Source organism: Anas platyrhynchos, chromosome 12 (genome assembly GCF_047663525.1).
Source record: "Anas platyrhynchos isolate ZD024472 breed Pekin duck chromosome 12, IASCAAS_PekinDuck_T2T, whole genome shotgun sequence".
Taxonomy (NCBI): Eukaryota; Metazoa; Chordata; class Aves; order Anseriformes; family Anatidae; genus Anas; species Anas platyrhynchos.
The window spans coordinates 12,456,534-12,475,027 of NC_092598.1; the positions used below are offsets into that span (position 1 = coordinate 12,456,534).

The window sequence follows — 18,494 nt, forward strand, 5'->3', positions numbered from 1 at the left end:
AAGCCAGTAATAACACAGGATCCATTAAAAACATTTAGAAAAGATGCTATGCAGGAGGAATCAGACCAACAGAAAGGTGGCTACAAGCCAGCGCACAAGGAAACTAAGCAAAAAAAGCAATCATTGCATCAGTCAAGATCTTTATGCATACTACATAGCTTGAACTATACAGATTGTTGGCAAAATCTGGTATTTCTGTGGTAGTAGCACCAAAATTTACAACAGAACCAAATAAAAATAGAACAAATTGGGTGCTTCCTTGCAGCTGCAATCAAGGAGCTGCTAGGAACATGTTTTTGGGAAGATGACTGAAGGTAGTTTGTTACCCTACGTGCTGGTTTACTGAGCGCATCTCTTCTCAGTCACACCTGGATGGTAGGTGTGTGCTGTTCTGTTAAGATGATCTGGAGCAAAAATGCTGGAGGGGCTGGCTGTTTAAATTTAGGTGCCACTCCAGCTAATGAAATTTCAAGTTTCTCCTCTCCAATGACTCCAGTTAGATAAAGTATTCCCCTTGTTCACATGGGCTGAAACAACTCACTTGCATCTCTACTAGTGATTTACGTCTGTAGGCCATCAAGAGCTTTTATTCTTACTTATAAGGAGCAACATTAGACAAGCTTCATTACACAGAGCATGTAAGAACTGCTGCCAACAGCTACCTCACTTGAATTCTTTATCCTACGTGACTTATCCCAGTATTTATGGTTTGAACTGACAGCTCGTTGCCAGAGTACCTAAAGAAGAACCTTATCTGCTGAAGGGTTTCTACAGAACTTCAAAGGAAGACAGAACTTTGATAGTCAGTTTCAAAAGGATGTCTAGCATTGGTTATTACACTGCTTTAAAACGGAGGGCATCACACCCTACTTATGTTGAATAAAAAGCACCTTTCTTTCCAAAAGCTCTACCTGTCCAACAAACGCAGAGAACGCTTTGGTACTGTCGCGGCCCGCTGCAGCCGAATGGTAGAGGTTCACCCACTCCCTCAGCAAGTATTCTGCCTTCTCCCTCAGACCTGGCGGATCATCATACTCAGAGGCTTGGGAAATTCCAGAATGCATCATGAAATTGGGACCTCCGTGAGCACGGTCAATCATGGCTTCATAATTTGATCGGACCACTTCCATCAGCTGGGGTAATCTAATGCAACAGACCAGAGCAAGAGCTGGGTTAGAATTCTTTCTCCCTGTCCTGAGAGGGTACAAGAACAGAAAGCTCAGTCAAGTATGGTTAAATGAAAGCAAATTCCACAAACATAGAGCCTTTTTTTTTTTTTGATCTTCCAGTCCTCACTGGAACAGTAGACTACGTCCTGAAAGCAGACATTTATGAGGAAAGACAAAACACTGAAGTCATGCAAGCTCTGAAAAAAAAAAAAAAAATAAAAGCAATACACTGGAGTTGTGTTTCCATATCCTATGTGGAACGTTTGTCATGTGAGATCAGTGGATGTTTCCTTTGTAGGCTCTGTCTGAAGAAACCAAAAAGATTATCCAATTTGATGAATTGCTTGTGATCAACAGATAAACAAAGAAATTAAAAATTTTAAAAGATAACACAATATTGCCTGAATTTGAAATAAAGCAGGAATTCAAGCAAGTTTCTCACAGTACCATGGTACTTTGGAGCACAGTGCACAGAAATTTTCCTGTGCAAGCATTCAGCAGCCTCTATTTTGACAAAAAATCTGAGCAATTACATTAGCATGTCATTAGAGCAACAAAACCATTTCAGCTAACAGTAGACTGCAGCCACAGAGGAAGTTTAAAGCTGTATGATTTAATGATACAAGACATTATCTAGATAACATTTCAAACCATAAGTGAGCATACAAGATAAGTAATATATTGCACAGTATTTCAATCTCACCCTTCTGGGGCGTTTCCTCTGGAATGAGCATTAATCCTCATAAGTGTCTCGATCGTGTGGAACAGGTCTGCCTCCGTAACATGCGCGACACTTCTCTCATCCACCAACAGGATCTTTACTAACTGCATGGCGAACGCCACAGCCATGTAGTTCAAGCCGTTCTCCATTGACTGCCAGAAAGAAAAAGGCATTAAGGCTGAAGTTCAACCACAAGTCTTAGGAAGAAGTGACCGTAACTCTTCCCCTCCAAGAATGCACGTTCTCTTTACCTGAGCCAAGTGAAGATCGTACTGCTGCATGTTAACAAGGTGATTGCGGATTAGCAGCTCCACAGCTTCCACGTTGTACTTGTACTCATCCCTGCATTCAATCAGGCACCTGGAAGAATTTGACATCTTTTCACAAGTGTACTCAAACTACAGAGTTTAAGTGAAGCAACTCAAATCTAACACTAGAGAATCTCCACAATCCACTACTCAGCTCCAAAAGAAGCCTCTTCTGGAGGATTATTTAATGTAACATTTCAGTTCACCAACAGTCAAGTCTCAAGCACTTGCTGCCCTGCACTACTGGCCAGAACAGCTCTCCCAGAGCTTCAGTCTATTCAGTGTAAGAAGCTTTTCTTCTGAGCGCAAAGTGGCACAGCTTCTAAAGCACTAGTGCTTCTGCTGCGGGCATACACCATGTCATCTAGTTTGTGACCACATGTAGAGAGGTTCTGTATAAAATGAGGAAAAAACAGAGCACCTCTAATGCTTCACCCTATGAAAGATTCCTGTCATGTTCGAGGAGGAAGCTGCATTAACAAGACCTCTCATTACTTTTAACATTAAACAGATTACTTTTCTGTCTGAGCTGCATCAGTGCAAAATATTAACAAGTGATTCAAAAATAATACAGTAACTCCCAAAAGATGAGGAAAGCTACATCTATTGATGTTGTCTCATAACTGACCTAGTAATCTGTTTATTACACCACGGAGATCCATATGCACGACCGTCCTGCAGAGCCTTCAGCACAAGCAGATGACACTCACGGTAGCGCAGCAGGAGGTCAGCATCTGCCCCGCTGGTGGCATCCAGTAAGCCCTCTACAGCCTAGAACAGATGCAACCTGTTAGCAGAGGAAAAACCAAGTCCGCTTCCAAATCTTACGCAAACCAGATCAGCAGCAACTACCCCCAGAAGATTCGGCAGTTACGTAAAAAGCTAGTTTAGTCATTGCACTGACCCTGCTAATAAAACTGAGATTTTACCAGCTGTTGTGGCATCTCCACGTTCCCTGTACATGGCTGTCCTACCACAAACAAGCCCACGGTCTCCCTATCACCCCCTGGCTTTATATACGCACTCAAGCAGTACAAAAAACCACATCAGTTTGTGCTGCAGCTTCTGCGAGTCAAAGTCAAAGCTGTTCTACACATGGCTCACGGAAAGCCACATGAAAGAGGACATGCAGAACTTGACAGAGGACTCCTTCCAGATTCTTTAGACAAAGAGCTGCAGCGCTCTGATGCACCTGTGGTAATCTATATGAAATGGAAGTCCTTTACAGGGGAAAGCAAATTCATCTCTGTCCAAGTCTTAGTGTTGGTACCTATTTGAAGGATTTAGTCCCGACTAAGTCAGGAACACAGAGCTTCCACTGAAATGGTTTCCAGCTTCCAGTTACTTTTATTTTGCCACTGCTCTTGGATCCTCGTGCAGACAGCTCATTGTCTTTCCACTGTTCTCAAACAGATCTCCCTCCGCATCTGTCACTGTGTTCTGCACTAGTTACTACACAGACTTTGATGCCAGTTCATGTCACAGAGCTCACTGCAACTCTCCCCAGCTGGTAGTTTACTAGCTCTGGCTGGGATGGAGTTGGTTTTCTACAGAGCAGCCTGTATGGTGCTGTGTTTTGGATTTGTTGCTGAAACAGCGTTGACAACAACGTTTTGGCAGTTGCTGAGCAGTCTGTGCAGAGCACCAAGGCTTTCTCTCTCCCACTCTGCACCCCCCAGAGTGAGTAGGCGTGGAGTGCGCAAGAGACTGGAAAGGTACACAGCCAGCAGAGCTGGCAGCAACTGACCAGAGGAATATTCCATGATGTATGACATCATGCTCTAAAATAAAAGCTTAGGGAAAGGATGATTAGGGGGAGACATTCACGGTTATGATGTTTGTCTTCCCAAGCAAGCAGTACGCTTGCTGAGGCCCTGCTTTCCAGGAAGTGGCTAACCATCTGCGTGCTGATGGGATGAAGAGATTTTTTTTTTGCTTTGTTTGTGCGCACAGCTTTTGCTTTCCCTATTAAGCCGTCATTAACTCAGTGCACAAGTCATTTTGCTTTCCCTTTATTTTTTCCCTGTCCCGCAAGAGTGGAGTGAGCAAGCAGCTAGATGAGCACGTACTTAGTTACTGCAAAATACAAAGCAGAAGTGCACTGCTACAAAACCAGTACAACGTTCAATACTACCCACTTACAAGGTAGTTCAAGTAGCAATTCGAGCATCTTACTAGACTCCATCCTGAAATCAGAGACTATTCTTGACTGCAACAGCTCTCTACTTGCTGCATCTGGGCAAAACTCCCCTAAATTCCAGGATGCTGTACCCACTTCTTCCTGCAGCAGCTTGGCCAGAATGCGTATTGTACCAAGAACAACCCAGCCCTCCTCCAGCTTTATTCACTGAATTTCCTAAGAGGGAGGTTGTTTAACACCATTCACCAAGCAAGCTCCGCAGGATGCATGAAGATACGCAGTCACCACAAGTCAATCTACAACCAGTGAGCAATAAACTCGAGGTGAGCTGTAACAGGACAATTGTTAACACTCACCTTCTGCAGCAGCCCAAGCGCAGCGATAGCATCACGGGAGTTACGAGCCACTACTACGGCCTCCAAGAGGCTGCGCAGTGCTTGAGCCTGAGGATTCATGGCCAGGGTATGTGGAATGGACTGCAGGTGTTGCTCCAGTTCTGTCATACACTTGTCATATATTTGTGCCACATCGTCTGTAGCCCAAGCTTGCTGCTTAAGAGAAGGTGGGAATGAGTGATTTTCACAAGGACCGTATTTTGAAACAAACGCTGCTCTTCTCTTCTGTTTCAGAAATCATAGCGCCCAGAGAAAGTAGTTTTCTACAGTAATAGCTGTAGAAATAACTAGGAAACAATTTTAGCAATACTTAAGACTAAGTATGCATTCAAAAACCTGTTTGTAATCTCAAAATCAGTGCTTGCCATACATGACCTTCCCCGAAAGTAACCTGAACTCCGAACAATGCTTTTCACCACTAGTAAAAACTAGAAATAATATCACTAAGTTGAAGATGATGTCCCAGTCTACATTAAAAAAAAAAGTAACAACTACAATGTCCTAATCTACGTTACAAAAAAAAAAACAAAACAACAACAATAACTAAGACTGGGTGTAAGAACAGCTTTACATTACCATTGGTTTAACTTTAAAACACACAAACCTTTCAACCAGTATTCCCAAGCAATACAAATGCCTGACTTTTACTAGCCTTCCATCAAAGGACACAAGTTCTGCAGCGTTCACCAAAAGGGCCATGGTACTCAAGCTAATTAGAAATCTCTACCTTCATAGGCTGAGCCAAGAATCCCGTAGGCTGAGTTAAGTCATTGGTAGGCAAGAAGCCAGGGACATTGCGTGCAAACTCTTCGTAAACAGCCAGCTGTTTTGGGTCCACACCTCCAACCTTTGCAATAAAAAGAAAAGGCATTAATCTCACTGCTAAGCACCGTAGCAGTAAGGAACAAGGGCTACTTGTTTGTGTAACAGGTAGCTGCTCTGACACATTCATAAACAGAGTGACCTAGACATCAGGAAGTAAGGTTCTGCTGCCCTGCACAGAGGCCATATCCCTCCTGGCACACCACCTAACCAGAGGATTTCTTTGACAACTGCAACTCATTCCCAGAAACAGAAAGAACTGAATACTGGCCTCATGCTTGCTTCTCAGAAGCACAAGAGAAATTCTCTGAAAGCACAAAGTATGCCCTTCAAAAGGAAGAAGGTATACAGGAGACAACAAAACAGACCAGTGATCTTTAAAATGTAAGGAACAGCAGAGTAGGAAAGATTTAACTTCCTCAGGGAATTGAGGAAGATATGAACACTTATTCTGAAACAGTGTATGAATGTGCTTCCATTACTAATCAAGCTAACAGCAACTCCGCTCTTAGGCCATGCAGAATTGCTTGGCTGAAGCTGCATCAACCATTCTTCGTTATCAGGAGAGGAAGAGCAGCATCGGCAGGTGGCTCAGTTAATATCCTCACCTTTAACCTGATCTGTTCCGGCATCCGTTCAGCTTGGTAAGTTAACACAACAGGATCACAGTACCGACGACCCTCTTGTCTAGCATGTTTTCTGAGCTCAAATTCCTGAGGAAGAAAGCCAAACACACTGGATTTCAGACACTAAATCTGGATGCATACAAACACGTATAAACCTTTCAAAAGGCAGCGCTCCCATACTTACAGTTGCTAGCCTCTTGTCCATTTCAGGGCCTGCCTTTTCCACAGCTGTCTTCTGGATAAAGCAGCATGCTAGCTCGCAGTTATCCTGTGCTAGCTGGGCAGCTGCTTGCTCCATCATGTCCCTCTGTTGTGGGGAAGCTGCCTATTGAAAAGCAGGACAATCAGTGAAAGCTGTACGTTTTCCCTGTACATAGCCAGTCACAAAATCTGCACCACTGCACATACAGAACGCCAGCACAAAGAAGAAATGCTCCTAAGAAGAAATGCTCTTAGAAATGTGCTGTCTTGGCACAGAATACTCAATAATAAATTTGTTTTTGCATAGCTTTGAATAAAACATGTAGGCAAGAAGACAGTGAAGACGTTCAACAAGGAACAAAACAGCAGGAGGTTCCCCTTCCTTCCCACCAGCCTACCTCCAGAGTCTGACTGAAGCTCATATAACAGATCCTAACACAGGAAGAGAAACCCTTGCACCAAGGCCTAAAGGTTTTTCCACCTCCGAGGTTGTGATCAGAAGATATAAGGGTGCCTCAATGCAAAACAGTAATCCTAAGCATTTTTCAGTGGGTTCCCTTTCTGATATTTTTCATTTCCCCAGGAGTCTGCTTTATGTGAAAACTGAACAGATGGACCTATTTTCCAGGGTGCAAAGCAGCAACTTCCATTGGAATACGTGTATAAATGCACTCTCCGATCTCCTTGGATTTCCTTTCCCATTAAGATCTAGCTTACTTCATTAATTTCTGAAAACTACACTGTTTCTTTCAAATAAAAGGAGTCCTTGCCTCATTAACACACTGCATGCGGTAAGCTAGATGTGAATTTTTAAGATGCCTTGTACAGCACTTCTGCAACAGTGTGCTGTGTAATAATGTCGTATAGAAAGCTTCCTTGGATTACAGCTGGACCTGTATCAATACCATACATCTTCAAGGGACTACTACATTGCTACGTTTTCATAATTCACTACGTCTTGTAAGCATACAATACCCTAGGCATTAAGTCTTCTACAAAGCTTTAATTAGGTATGTCACTGAGGAACATGTACAGGTAAACTTGGTAGATGTGCACAGCTGTACCACCACTGGTCTGCATTCACCCTGCCTCCACAACTTTCCACCTCCCTACCTTCTCATACCACCAAAAAAAACACCATAGCATTTCTCCAATTGCCTCCCTGTCTGAACTGTGGTCAGATCTGACTAATCTGAACCAAAGTATTTATGCCCCTCTTAACAGAGGTTCTTTTTCTTATGGTTACTTGCTTGACAGCCAAACTCTGATTATTTAACAAAAGTGCTAACAGCAGCCCCTGACTCAGCTCTCACATTAAAGCAGAACTATCCCAACCTTAATTTGTGTTTAATATTGATAGCTTGGGTCATGAACTTGTCATACGGCTGCGCTACATCATCCATAGCCCAAGCTTGCTGCTTAAGAGGACACAACCAGCTCTTGATCTCACCAGTCAGGTTGCTTAACGCTCTGAATATAAAGGGTCAATAGGGTTTGAGGCAGACTATCCATCCCGTACTTAAACGCTTTGTACGCCCTTCAGACCTTTAACTGGCTCAAGAGGTCAGGTTTTATCATGCAAGTGAGCAACTCCACTGCAAAAGGACCTTCCCACTTTTGTTCCCCATGAAATGGGCAATAGTGACACACCCTTAAGAGGTAGGCAGTCCTTCAACTTCTTTTTAATCCCTGAAAGCAAAGTGAAGTCTTGATCTTTCCAAGATATTCTGCTCTGTGTCTGTTGTGACACTGATTGCAAGCATAGGTCTTCTGGGTTCTGACCAGCAGTTCATGAATCATATTCTGTTTAGCCAGGAGTGGAAAGTTACCTCTTTGGCTCAAACTTTTCTTGTTCACCAAAAGACTTGAAAATATCCTCTAAAAATGCTAGCTGTTGAGAACAATCTTAACTACTAATCTGCTAACAGCAGAACTGAATGAAATCTACCTGAAGCAGACAAGCATACTGAGACAACCCATCACCAGAAAGACCCAGAATCAACTCAATCCTCCCCATTCTAGCTTTTCTATCTCAAAAGCCGTGGGAAGATAAGCACTTCAAAGCTTCCGTGATGTGATCAAACTCAACAGCACACGTGAACAGCTCAGGGAGCTCGCAGGCGATGTCATGATGCTCACCTTTCAGGTTGAAGACTACACCACATGAGCTGTAAGCAGTTTTGCCCATTGTAATTGTGCAAGTCATGAGACTTGTCTGCTAAATTAATCTCCACACTAGTTAAGCCATGTAATGTTAATCAAGAAATCTATGCTTAAGAGCTGATTTGCTAATGCTGGGTGTCTACACTTCCTGTGAGGTTGGAAATAAGCTTCTGACACTACGTGACTCTTACCCTCAGCGCGGTAGCAAAGCTGTTCTTCAGGTTGGTAGCTATGCTCATGAGCAAAGGTTCCCTGCAGGTAATCATGGCCATCCCGGCAGTCAGGTTCCGCATCATATGGTGCGCGGCCACACGCATCCGCGACTCCTCCGAATCCAGTGCAAAATCCTTCCTGACTATCTGTTCGCACGTCGTCATGGCAATCTTGATGGACCGATCGACCACGGGATGGACGAGCTCTTGCACTGCTCGCTCAATCGCCTGCCGCACACACTGCTTCAGCTGGGGGTGGGCCTGGAACAGCGGGATCTGGAGGAGGGTTAGGAATGTTACGTTAGAAGAGTACACCAGAATATCATCAACTCTAGATTGTCACATTTTTCAAACCATTTTTAACTATACTGTCACAGATCACGTTCAGCGTGGCACTCCTGTGTTCCACTTGCAGCTATTACAACATCTATTTGATAGTTTCGAAACTGCAATGCTTGCCACACTTTCTTCCAAAGCTGCAGCTGAACACTGACTGGTAAAAAAAGACCAAGGAAGCTCTCCTTAAGCTAAAGTCCTGTGAGCAACTACCCCAACTCTCATTTATTGCTAGAATTAAATTAGATATTAACATATGTCACAGTGAAACTTGAGAGTCTAGTAACTAATAGTTAATACTAATAACTCCCCAAATTTTCCATCTGGTTATTTGTTAGCGTTCATCCTCCTCATTACTTCTGAGAAGCAATACTCTACAAAATAGTTTGAACTTCTACCAGCTCTAACACTTACCGTAGGGTTTAAGGTAATGTGTGGAGCCAACCCTCCTAAAGAATAGACGTTGATGTCATGGTAACTGTACTGGGGCTGTGGAGGAACCGTGGCTGTACAAGTGGTGCTGGTAGCTGGAGTTGTAGAAGCAGCTATAGAACACAAAAATGTTTATATTGAAGCATTACTGAGAGTGGTTATAATGGACGCATATACCTCTAACTTAAATCAGAAACTGATTAAGAAACAAAAGTTTGCAGTTTATTCATGAAGCCTCCTAAATGTAACTTTTTTTCCATTTCTGCAGTGAGTAGTACTGAACTAACTTCAGTACATCTTAGCAGAGCTATTTTTTACAGTGTAGTTTAAATACTGCTATCTCAATAATAGATCTCCCTGCTTCCAGTCCCTTCTGAAGGACAGTTACATACAGCACATGCAAAATTAGTCCTCAGGATGGCTTCTATTCCTTTCCCATCTCCAAATTCTGTATGCCTGCATCTATTACAGGAACATCCAAGTGTTCCTAAGCACTCAGCAATATTACAACAGGGTACATGGCTTCACATTCTTCTCTGCAATAGCATAATCTGTGTTATTAAACCTTGTACAGTGTGGTTCTGAGTTCTACCTGAAATGTACTTACTAGTTGTTGTGATTGGTGGTAGCTCTTCTGGCTGCTTCACATCTTTCTTTGGAGCAGAGAGCTGCTCATCCAGATTTTTCAGGCGATCCTTGTCTTTCAGGAGACTTCCAGGTTTCAACTCATTGATGTCTAATGCAAGATTCTTGCAGAGCACTTCAATCTCAAACTTTAGATTCAACTGTACAACAAATCTAGGTTAGGTTATGTCACAAGGAAACAACCCTGAAATATTTATTGGCTGTTCAACTACCAAGTTTCCCAGCCTAATACACTGATCTCCCAACCCCATTTTTTTCTTTTTTAAAGACTTGGATAGTGACTGAGGATTAAACAGGCATCTTGCACATGCACACTAGCCTCACAGGAGTAGAGTTTCATCCAAGTTCTACTAAGTTAGTAATGCGCAGCTTTCCCCACACTAAAGCAAGAAGTGAAATTTGGTCCCACACAGAATCTATCTTGACTGCTATGTCAGGAAAACCTCATGCTCAGTAGGTATAGAAAAGATGTTTACTTTTAGGTCATGTTCTTGATGTAGCTCAGCTAAAACATTCATAATGGCCATCGTCCATGGGTTTGGAGGCCTGAAGACCTGCAAGAGAAAATGGAGCAGCATTACACAAAAATTCTTGAACTGCTTAGCTAATTTCTAACTGGGAATTTTTGAAGCACAGTTATTTGTGTGTATTGAAAACTGCAGTTTGTAGAGCTGTAATTAGGGCTGAATTTATAATTCTGAGTGAAACTAGATCAAGAAGCAAGCTGAACACTGAACTGGAAAAACAAAGACTTGGTACTTCTGCAATCAGCTGTTCAGCTAAGCAAAACAGAGAGGAGCTGATCAGGGACAGGAGGGGCATATGAAGTGCAGAGGGAAGTAAACAGATCCTAGAACCCCTCCAATGGCATCCATCCATTTCTCAGTGGAGTTCTGTTTGGGGATACTGCAATTTGGTTCAGCCAACATTTTTTTAAACTGCAAAAAGCTGCACAACCCACATACTTTCTCTCACTTGAGCAGAACTCACACTTCAAGCCCTGATCTCTCTTTTCCCCCTCTATGAAATTTCATTAGCTTTCACTTTGTAAAAAATAAAAGTTAATTTCTGCAATGCTTATTTTGCCAGTCAAACAATAACTGTGCCAGCATAAAGTCACTTACCACACTCCTGACACTGGATTCTAAGACTTTGGCAACAAATGGTACTACATAAAGCAATTCCTGCTGTCCCTTAACATATGCTTCCAGTAGCAGCGATTTCACGTCCAAATCCTGAAAGAAACCATCAACAAGTGGTAAGTGGAAGAGGGCAGAGAAAACACCAAGAACACCATAAAAATACCACTTACATGCTATTTCCTTAAAGGATATAATGGCAAGCTTATGAGTCAAGACAGTCCTTCAATTTTACAGACTGATAAGGAGCAGTTATTCTTTTGAACTACGATTTACATACACGTGTTTTTACATAGAATTACTTCCTTCATCTTGGTGATTTAACTTCCCAAACAGCCCATGCTGCTGCTGCCTAACAACATACTGGTTTGTATCAAGCAAAACAGAAGCTCACCGTGTGCAAGATGGGCTTATTTTTAGCCAGTGTAATCATTCCCAGCCAGTGACCAAGGTTCTTTAACAAGGAACGGTCCGAGAAGTTGGCTGCAGCTTTATCTGATGTCAGTAGCACCTAATGAAAAAAGCAACTCAAGCAATGACTGGAAGATAATCACTCAAGAATAACATCAAACAGTTGGTCTGACTCAAGACAAAAGTTTTAGAACACAGAGTTCTGAGCTAAACGTTACAGAGATTCTCAAAACCAGCCTTTACTTCAAGGCAGCACCCCATAAATCTGTACTGTAACAACTCCAAAATTCCTTTCTTTCAAGAGGATCAGAAAGGATTACACTTTTCCAGACCTTACAAGTTACTCTTGTCAAGATTGCTATGTCTACTCAGTAAAATGCAATTTGTGCAGGCAATGCTTCTTAATGCTTCATCACAGAGCTAAAGGCTACCATCTGCCTTTCTAGTGAAACAATTTAATTCTTATTTCAAGACTTAAATCATGCCCCAGCATTCTATTGTTAGCTCTGTTCCTTAGCTTCAGAGTAGCATCAGCTGAACAGAAGAAGGCCAGCTACGCTCCATGAAGCCAGGAGATTCTTTTGCACTACAGCGTAACCCATGGCAGCGAGGAAATTCCACCAACAGGTTTAAAAATAGTGCTTGATAGACAAACTTGTTTCACTCATCTCTTCTGCGCTATCCCTTCCCTTACCTCCTTACCTTCACATTTTTTTAGTCCTCCAGGGATTTTTATTTGTTACACCCCTGTTTTCTAAAACCTTTATTCACTAAAACCTTTAATCTTTAACCAAAACATCAGAATGCAAACATTAGTGCCACATTCTCCACACAAAAGAACGAAAGCATAAGCAAATTTTCACTGTTATAATTTGCAAGCCTTGCATAAATTTAGAACCCGCCCCCATCAAAAAAAAAAAAAAGAATTCAAATGCAGGTCTATCCTCTTAATAATTCCTGAACAAGAACAGAACCACCCCAATAATCACAGGGCTAACCTGTTAGCTGAAGCACATTGACATATGTTCCACATATGATCAGACTAATATTCTAAGGAGAATAGCACACCTCTAAATCTTGAGATCTACCCAAGGTATTAGGAATCTTGCACTACTCACCTTGATGTTTCTGTAAGTTTCATTCAGAACCATTTTATTAAACTCCGGATTCTTAAGAGTGTCAAGGAAGTTTGAATATAAGCTGTGAAAATTTGGCTCAATACTGACTCTTTTCATCACGAGATACTGCGATACCCAAGGCATGAACTCTTCTTTCACTGTCTCCTTCAGTTCTTCAACCTGTCTCCACAGGAGAGAAAAAGCACACCACAAGAGATATGAGAAGAGGACCACAAAACTCATGGGGTCCTCTTTTTTTTTTTTTTTTTTTTTTCTTTTAAACAGCTCTGAAAACAGTATTTCATTACCCAAAGATCTGGTCAACCAGTAATGATTTAATCATAAAGTAAGTGAGGCACAACAGTTCCTGTCCCCTCCACTTCTCATCTTAACAGCAGGTAACTTCAAAATCTAGGGCTGTCAGTAGCTCATGTTAAGGCAGTCTGCCCATAAGACAGATATCATGTGGCAGCAGTACTGAAAATTTCTACTAGTTTAGAAAAACTACCCCGAATTCCTGCTTGAATATGCAAGAACCTAGCAGCATAACTGCAATATCAGATTGTATTCTGCCCATTTATTATGTGAATGTTTGTTTAAACTTGCGTCTACTAGAAGTACTTTCCTGAAAAAAAACACTAATATTTTAGCACAAAAGTATCTGGCTATAGGAAAACAAGGTGACTTGTAGAAGTTGAGTAAAGTAAGATTAAGAATCTTTCACTTGTCCCTCTTTTCCCTGAAAAATTGCATGTTCAAAGAGGTTCAAACAACAAGTGATGGAACTATTTCCATGAGTGATTCCCCTCCCTTTTTTTTTTTTTTTTTTTCCAAATTTTATGAGTTGGAATTTTTGGAGAAACGTCACCTACCACTTTAGAATGGAATTCCAGAAATATATTAAAATTATTTTTGCTAGTGTTCTTCCATACTTGCCTTCTGAGTCATGTTTGACTGAGACAGATTATTAAAGATGAAAGCAATTTTTTCCTGGACATTTTCTGGAGGTTCCACAATTCTCTCAGTTTGATCTGTTGCTACTAACAGCGTATCAATATTGGTGGTATTAATGGAAGGCTGTAGGGAAAACAAGAAGGTAAGAACAGACAATACCTAGAAGTAACATCAAAAGACAGTTTAACTCCATTTTGTCAAGTGAAAAAGAACTGAGCTTTTTCACATAACATCTACTGCCTCTGATGCATTTTTAGCAGCATTCTGAAGTAATTTTACTCTACGATGATCAAGACAGCAAAACAACTCTGCTGTACAAAAATCAACCCCTAACACTTCTGTTCATATACAGTAGGTGCTATTCCAATGGCACCCATCATGCTAGCAGTCTGCACACAAAGTTAGCCTGCAGAACGTGACAGTACAGCAGCAAGCAGTACTTGGTACAAGTTTAAGTCTCCAAGAGCACTTCAATACTAAACTGGGAGAGAGGAATCCCACAGCTGTATCTGAGACCTTTGTTTTTTGCCTTCCACCTCTTAATTCAGGGAGCTTCTTTTAAGAGAAGCACCAGCAAGCAAGACAGACTTCACTTGTTGGTACATCTGTTACCCTACAGTCACAGCTCTGTGGCCTCAGTGTACATGCGGGATCAAGCATGCTCCACGCTTTCTGTGGAAGCACCCATACATCAATCTGTCAGCCCTGCATTAATTCTGACAGGTAGTTAAGAGTTACATCTATGTAAGTGACTTCAGATTTGAGAAACCTAATGCAGTTAAGTCTGCTAGATCAGACATGATTCAGTACACATTTCTCAAGTCTCAGGCAGAATGGTAACTGCAACTGCTTCAGGAGTCCTATGGCAAGTCATTAAGAGAAACTTAATTCTCTAATTGTCTTGGTAATTAAAGCCACGAGAAAACCCCCTTGCTATGCCAAAGTAATTTCACAGCTTCCTGATTAAAAATGCACCCATACAAAAGCATGGGTCATATCTGAAAAGGTTATATGCTTTAGACAAAAAAAATAGCGAGCAACAGGACTACGGCTTGAAAACTGGCAGTACAGAAATTTAACAGGGTTTTGCCTCCATGTACTCAGTCCAGATCAACAACTTAACTGTTACCTCTCCTGTGAGGGTTCTGAAGTCACAGAATGCTTACCGGCACATCCTTCTTGAAGCTGACTCCAGTTGGTCGAGTGATTGTGATGGTTTTTGCAACAGTGGTGGTGGTTGAGGTGGTTACTATAGTGCTGACTTGGCCAGCAATAGGAGCTTTTGCTGGAACTTGGGCCTGGGCCTGAGCCTGGGCAAGTGCAATACTTCCAGGGGTGGTGATTGATCCCTGCATCTTCACAGGAGGATCTCTAGACTGCTGTCCATATTCTATGTACTACAACAGGGTAAACAAACACACAGGAATTCACATACAGCAGTGTAAATAAGCAACAAGTTTCAGCACGAGCAGTATAAAGTATTAAAGATTGTCAGCAAACATTTAACACTAACGCTATTAAGGCAATCTGCAAAATACCATCAAGCCCCTTTATAAAGGGCATGTTTTATCACCATTTACTTCCCTTCTTTCTGGAGAAGGGCCAGAAGCTCTACCCCTGACCTCAGCAAGCAGTTATCTAGTGTCAAGAGACACAACATCCTAAAACATTTTACAGAGCACTACCCAGGAAATTCCATTCCTGCAGGGTTAACAGACCAAAAGAGGGGGACTACATAAAAAAATGTGTATCCAAAAATGTGCTACAAAGTCAGGAAGAAGTCCTCCCCCCCAGGGATCCCTGCAGCTACATAAAAATGGTAGTCTGAAGTTCATAATGAATAAGTAAAAACCACAGTTTTTAAAACCTGTAAAGGAATTCTGCAGCAGATTTTCTTTTTTCTCCACTTAAATGCGTTTATCCAGGTATTTGTAACATCAGACAGCCATTCCAGGGACACAATCCAAAATGCACCAGTGAAGCTGAGACTGCTATTGAACTTCACAGCTTCGGGTAGATGAAGTCTCACTGACCAAGCTGAACGTTTTTTTTTCTTATTCAGATTATGCTCCCAAACTCTGCCACTAGGATTAGTTTTTCCTGTATTTCTCCTATCCATGAAAGCCAGACACCGCATGATCAACACTACTTTTACTCTCTGAACTACAGGGTATTTCCATTACTTTGATCAAACCTGCAGGAATTAAGTTTTTCTTGCCTTTATCTGGATTTTGTTATCAGGTCTGAGTGTGAAAGTATAAACTCCTCTGAATACCCTCTATTTTACAGAGAAAGCACATATCTTTAAGGGACTGGAATGTGACTCCACGGAAGCACTTTGAAATCTTTGTGCATGGCCATGTGTCCAGATTGATCATGCAGATATACTCAAGCAACTATTTCACTGCAAGCAACCCCAGCAGGTTTACAGGAACAGAAGGTATTGAACAGCCACCTTCACACTTCAAGAAAGGGCATTTGATTCTCTGCACGTGCACTACCTAAAACTGCGGCAGCTTAAACCATTTCTCCAATGGAAAACAGCAAATCTGTTCAAAAGATTTCAAAACCACAGAAAGCCAGTGCACCACCGTGAAGCACTCACCTCCTGTAAGTGATGAGGGAACTGTATAAAGTGACTAATAGAAGCCAAGTGCTGACAATACTGGGGATAGTCCTTCAATCTGTCAGAAATAATACATGTTAGTCAGCAACGTTAACCCTGATCAGAAACAATACTAGAGAGCAATATAAACATAACACTGGTATGTCATTCCCATACTGCATCAGAATTAGTTCTGGTCTGCTCACAGCAGCTGTGCTATAAACAACATTTTCTACAAAGCAGTTTTTGTTACAAAAGCCCTTGAAATGAATTCATTTAAGAGCAAAACACAAGGTCAATTCACAGCAATCCAGCTTAACCTAAATCTCTATACTTCTGACTGAATACACAATTGCATTTATATTCAGCTTTCACAATAAGATTATTGCTAAGTGATTTGTAGACTGGCTCACTGTTTTGAACAGCAAATCAGAGTGCCCTTAACATCAAAGACGAAAGCTTCACCTAGGCACACTGATTATTATAATTCTACTTCTGAATGCTACACCGTTACTACTCAGTGAGAGCAAAATCTTCAGGTCCCCCTTAAAGAGGTTTTTAAGAGAAGGAGCAAGGTGGTGGTTAAACCTCAAGTATGTCAGCCTCCAATGCCTTTATTCATCATTGCTAAATCTGCAGCTACAATATCCAGCTCTGAATGCTGCAAGCAGCAGCTTTTAGAGCAGACAAAATACCGTAGGGCAAGAGGTAACACGCTCCTTGCTTTTGAATCCACGCTGCAAGTCCACACATTTCTAGTCATTAAATAATTCCAAGGAACTTTTAAATACATTTGAAGTATCTTCCTCCAAAAATGGGTGTGCATTTTGTCCAACATGTAACAATCCTGCCTACAACTGCATTCTGCCTTGGGAACTTTCTCTACATGCATTCAAACTAAGAACTTTGAGAAAGTTGTTTGTTTTTTTTTTTTGTGAGAAAGTTTTACCAACCCACAGCTATCGACTTTCTGGAAGATTTGGGCACTGGAGTAATACCCTTCATAATCTTAGACAAAGTTAAAGCAGAACATTCTGAGTAACAGACGATCCAGATGCCATACTGGAGATTCAAATTCAAACCCAAGCTTAGTTCCTAGCCAGCCTTTTACTAATGAGTAGTGCAAATGGCATTACCAGAGGGCACCTGTTAAAAATATTTATATCCACTCCGTTTCTAAAAAGCTGACAACTTCAGTCAACTCAACACTTCCCTGAATTATTTTTATAAAGAGAGGCCACTAAGTTTCAGCATCTCAGTTTGTCCCGTATTTACACAGATACTGCATTTAATACTTGGATTTCAAAAGAACCCAGCCACCCCTTTCCTAGCATATCACCATTTTGTTTCAGCTCAGCATTTATTAAAGGTAACCCTGAACTTGATATATGTAAATTTCTAATATATATAAGCAATCCTGTAGTGCATAACTAGTGCAGGTTCAAGGTTAACAAGACATTGCACAAATTGTTGGAAGTATTACCAAAAAAACACTCACCTATTTTTAAATCTATCTAGTGCAGCAATACCAAAATAGTACATTTTGGATGCAAAAGGCTTTCGTAAGGCTTCAAGAACATAGCGCAGGGCCAGGCCCAATGCCATATAAGTAACCAGTCCTTTCTCTATTATCCCACCAAAGAGGCAGGCTGTTATGTGCAGCTCTTTATCTGGGTACTGGGGAAAGAAACGGTATTCCTCAAACAAATTCCTCAGCATGCAGTTAAACACTTCTCGTTCCCGTTTAATGTTGGAGTCCTTAAACCTCTGCAGCATTTCCAAGACCTGCAAATAAATTGGAAACTGTTAATACCAGATATGCTTTATTTCAGCCCTTCTGCATCTACAGGTTAAGAACACAAGTAGCTAAGGCAGACTGCACTACAAACCAAACAGCAAAGTAAGTGTCTCAACAAGAAATAAATCTCATTTTAGCCAGTAGATGCCACATCACTACAATTAGCTTTATCTTTACACTTCAGCTTTGTTTCCTTTATTTTAAGTAACTGTCCTTAAATAAAATTTCTTGCTACCTCCTACCTCATTGCTTCAAAATTGGAAGATGCTGAACGTTAATTTACATTTTTCCTCTAGTTT

The 18,494-nt window shown here is 41.4% G+C and overlaps 1 protein-coding gene and 1 non-coding gene across 12 annotated transcripts in view; both read right to left on the bottom strand.

Annotated features, from left to right (window-relative positions):
* The window catches only part of CNOT1 (CCR4-NOT transcription complex subunit 1), a 58,396-nt gene that overhangs the window by 8,743 nt on the left and 31,159 nt on the right, over positions 1–18,494 (bottom strand). For 4 of the 11 annotated variants that reach the window (XM_072044010.1, XM_005025668.6, XM_005025669.6 and 1 more), the window contains exons 21-39: positions 17,896–18,182; positions 16,398–16,476; positions 14,959–15,189; positions 13,775–13,915; positions 12,839–13,018; positions 11,704–11,820; positions 11,295–11,405; positions 10,647–10,724; positions 10,133–10,310; positions 9,508–9,638; positions 8,737–9,033; positions 6,366–6,506; positions 6,164–6,268; positions 5,461–5,580; positions 4,695–4,886; positions 2,827–2,969; positions 2,142–2,250; positions 1,873–2,042; positions 912–1,143 (exon numbers count right to left, since the gene is read on the bottom strand). In XM_072044010.1, coding sequence (XP_071900111.1) covers positions 912–1,143; positions 1,873–2,042; positions 2,142–2,250; positions 2,827–2,969; positions 4,695–4,886; positions 5,461–5,580; positions 6,164–6,268; positions 6,366–6,506; positions 8,737–9,033; positions 9,508–9,638; positions 10,133–10,310; positions 10,647–10,724; positions 11,295–11,405; positions 11,704–11,820; positions 12,839–13,018; positions 13,775–13,915; positions 14,959–15,189; positions 16,398–16,476; positions 17,896–18,182 — 3,042 coding nt within the window. Of the gene's footprint in view, positions 1–890; positions 1,144–1,872; positions 2,043–2,141; positions 2,251–2,826; positions 2,970–4,694; positions 4,890–5,460; positions 5,581–6,163; positions 6,269–6,365; positions 6,507–8,736; positions 9,034–9,507; positions 9,639–10,132; positions 10,311–10,646; positions 10,725–11,294; positions 11,406–11,703; positions 11,821–12,838; positions 13,019–13,774; positions 13,916–14,958; positions 15,190–16,397; positions 16,477–17,895; positions 18,183–18,494 lie in introns of all 11 variants that reach the window. The other 7 variants (XM_027466698.3, XM_027466699.3, XM_027466696.3 and 4 more) reach the window with 3 other exon arrangements.
* Positions 12,225–12,363, bottom strand: LOC113844917 (small nucleolar RNA SNORA46). Its single transcript, XR_003499946.3, has one exon. It is a non-coding gene; the product is annotated as a small nucleolar RNA SNORA46 (small nucleolar RNA).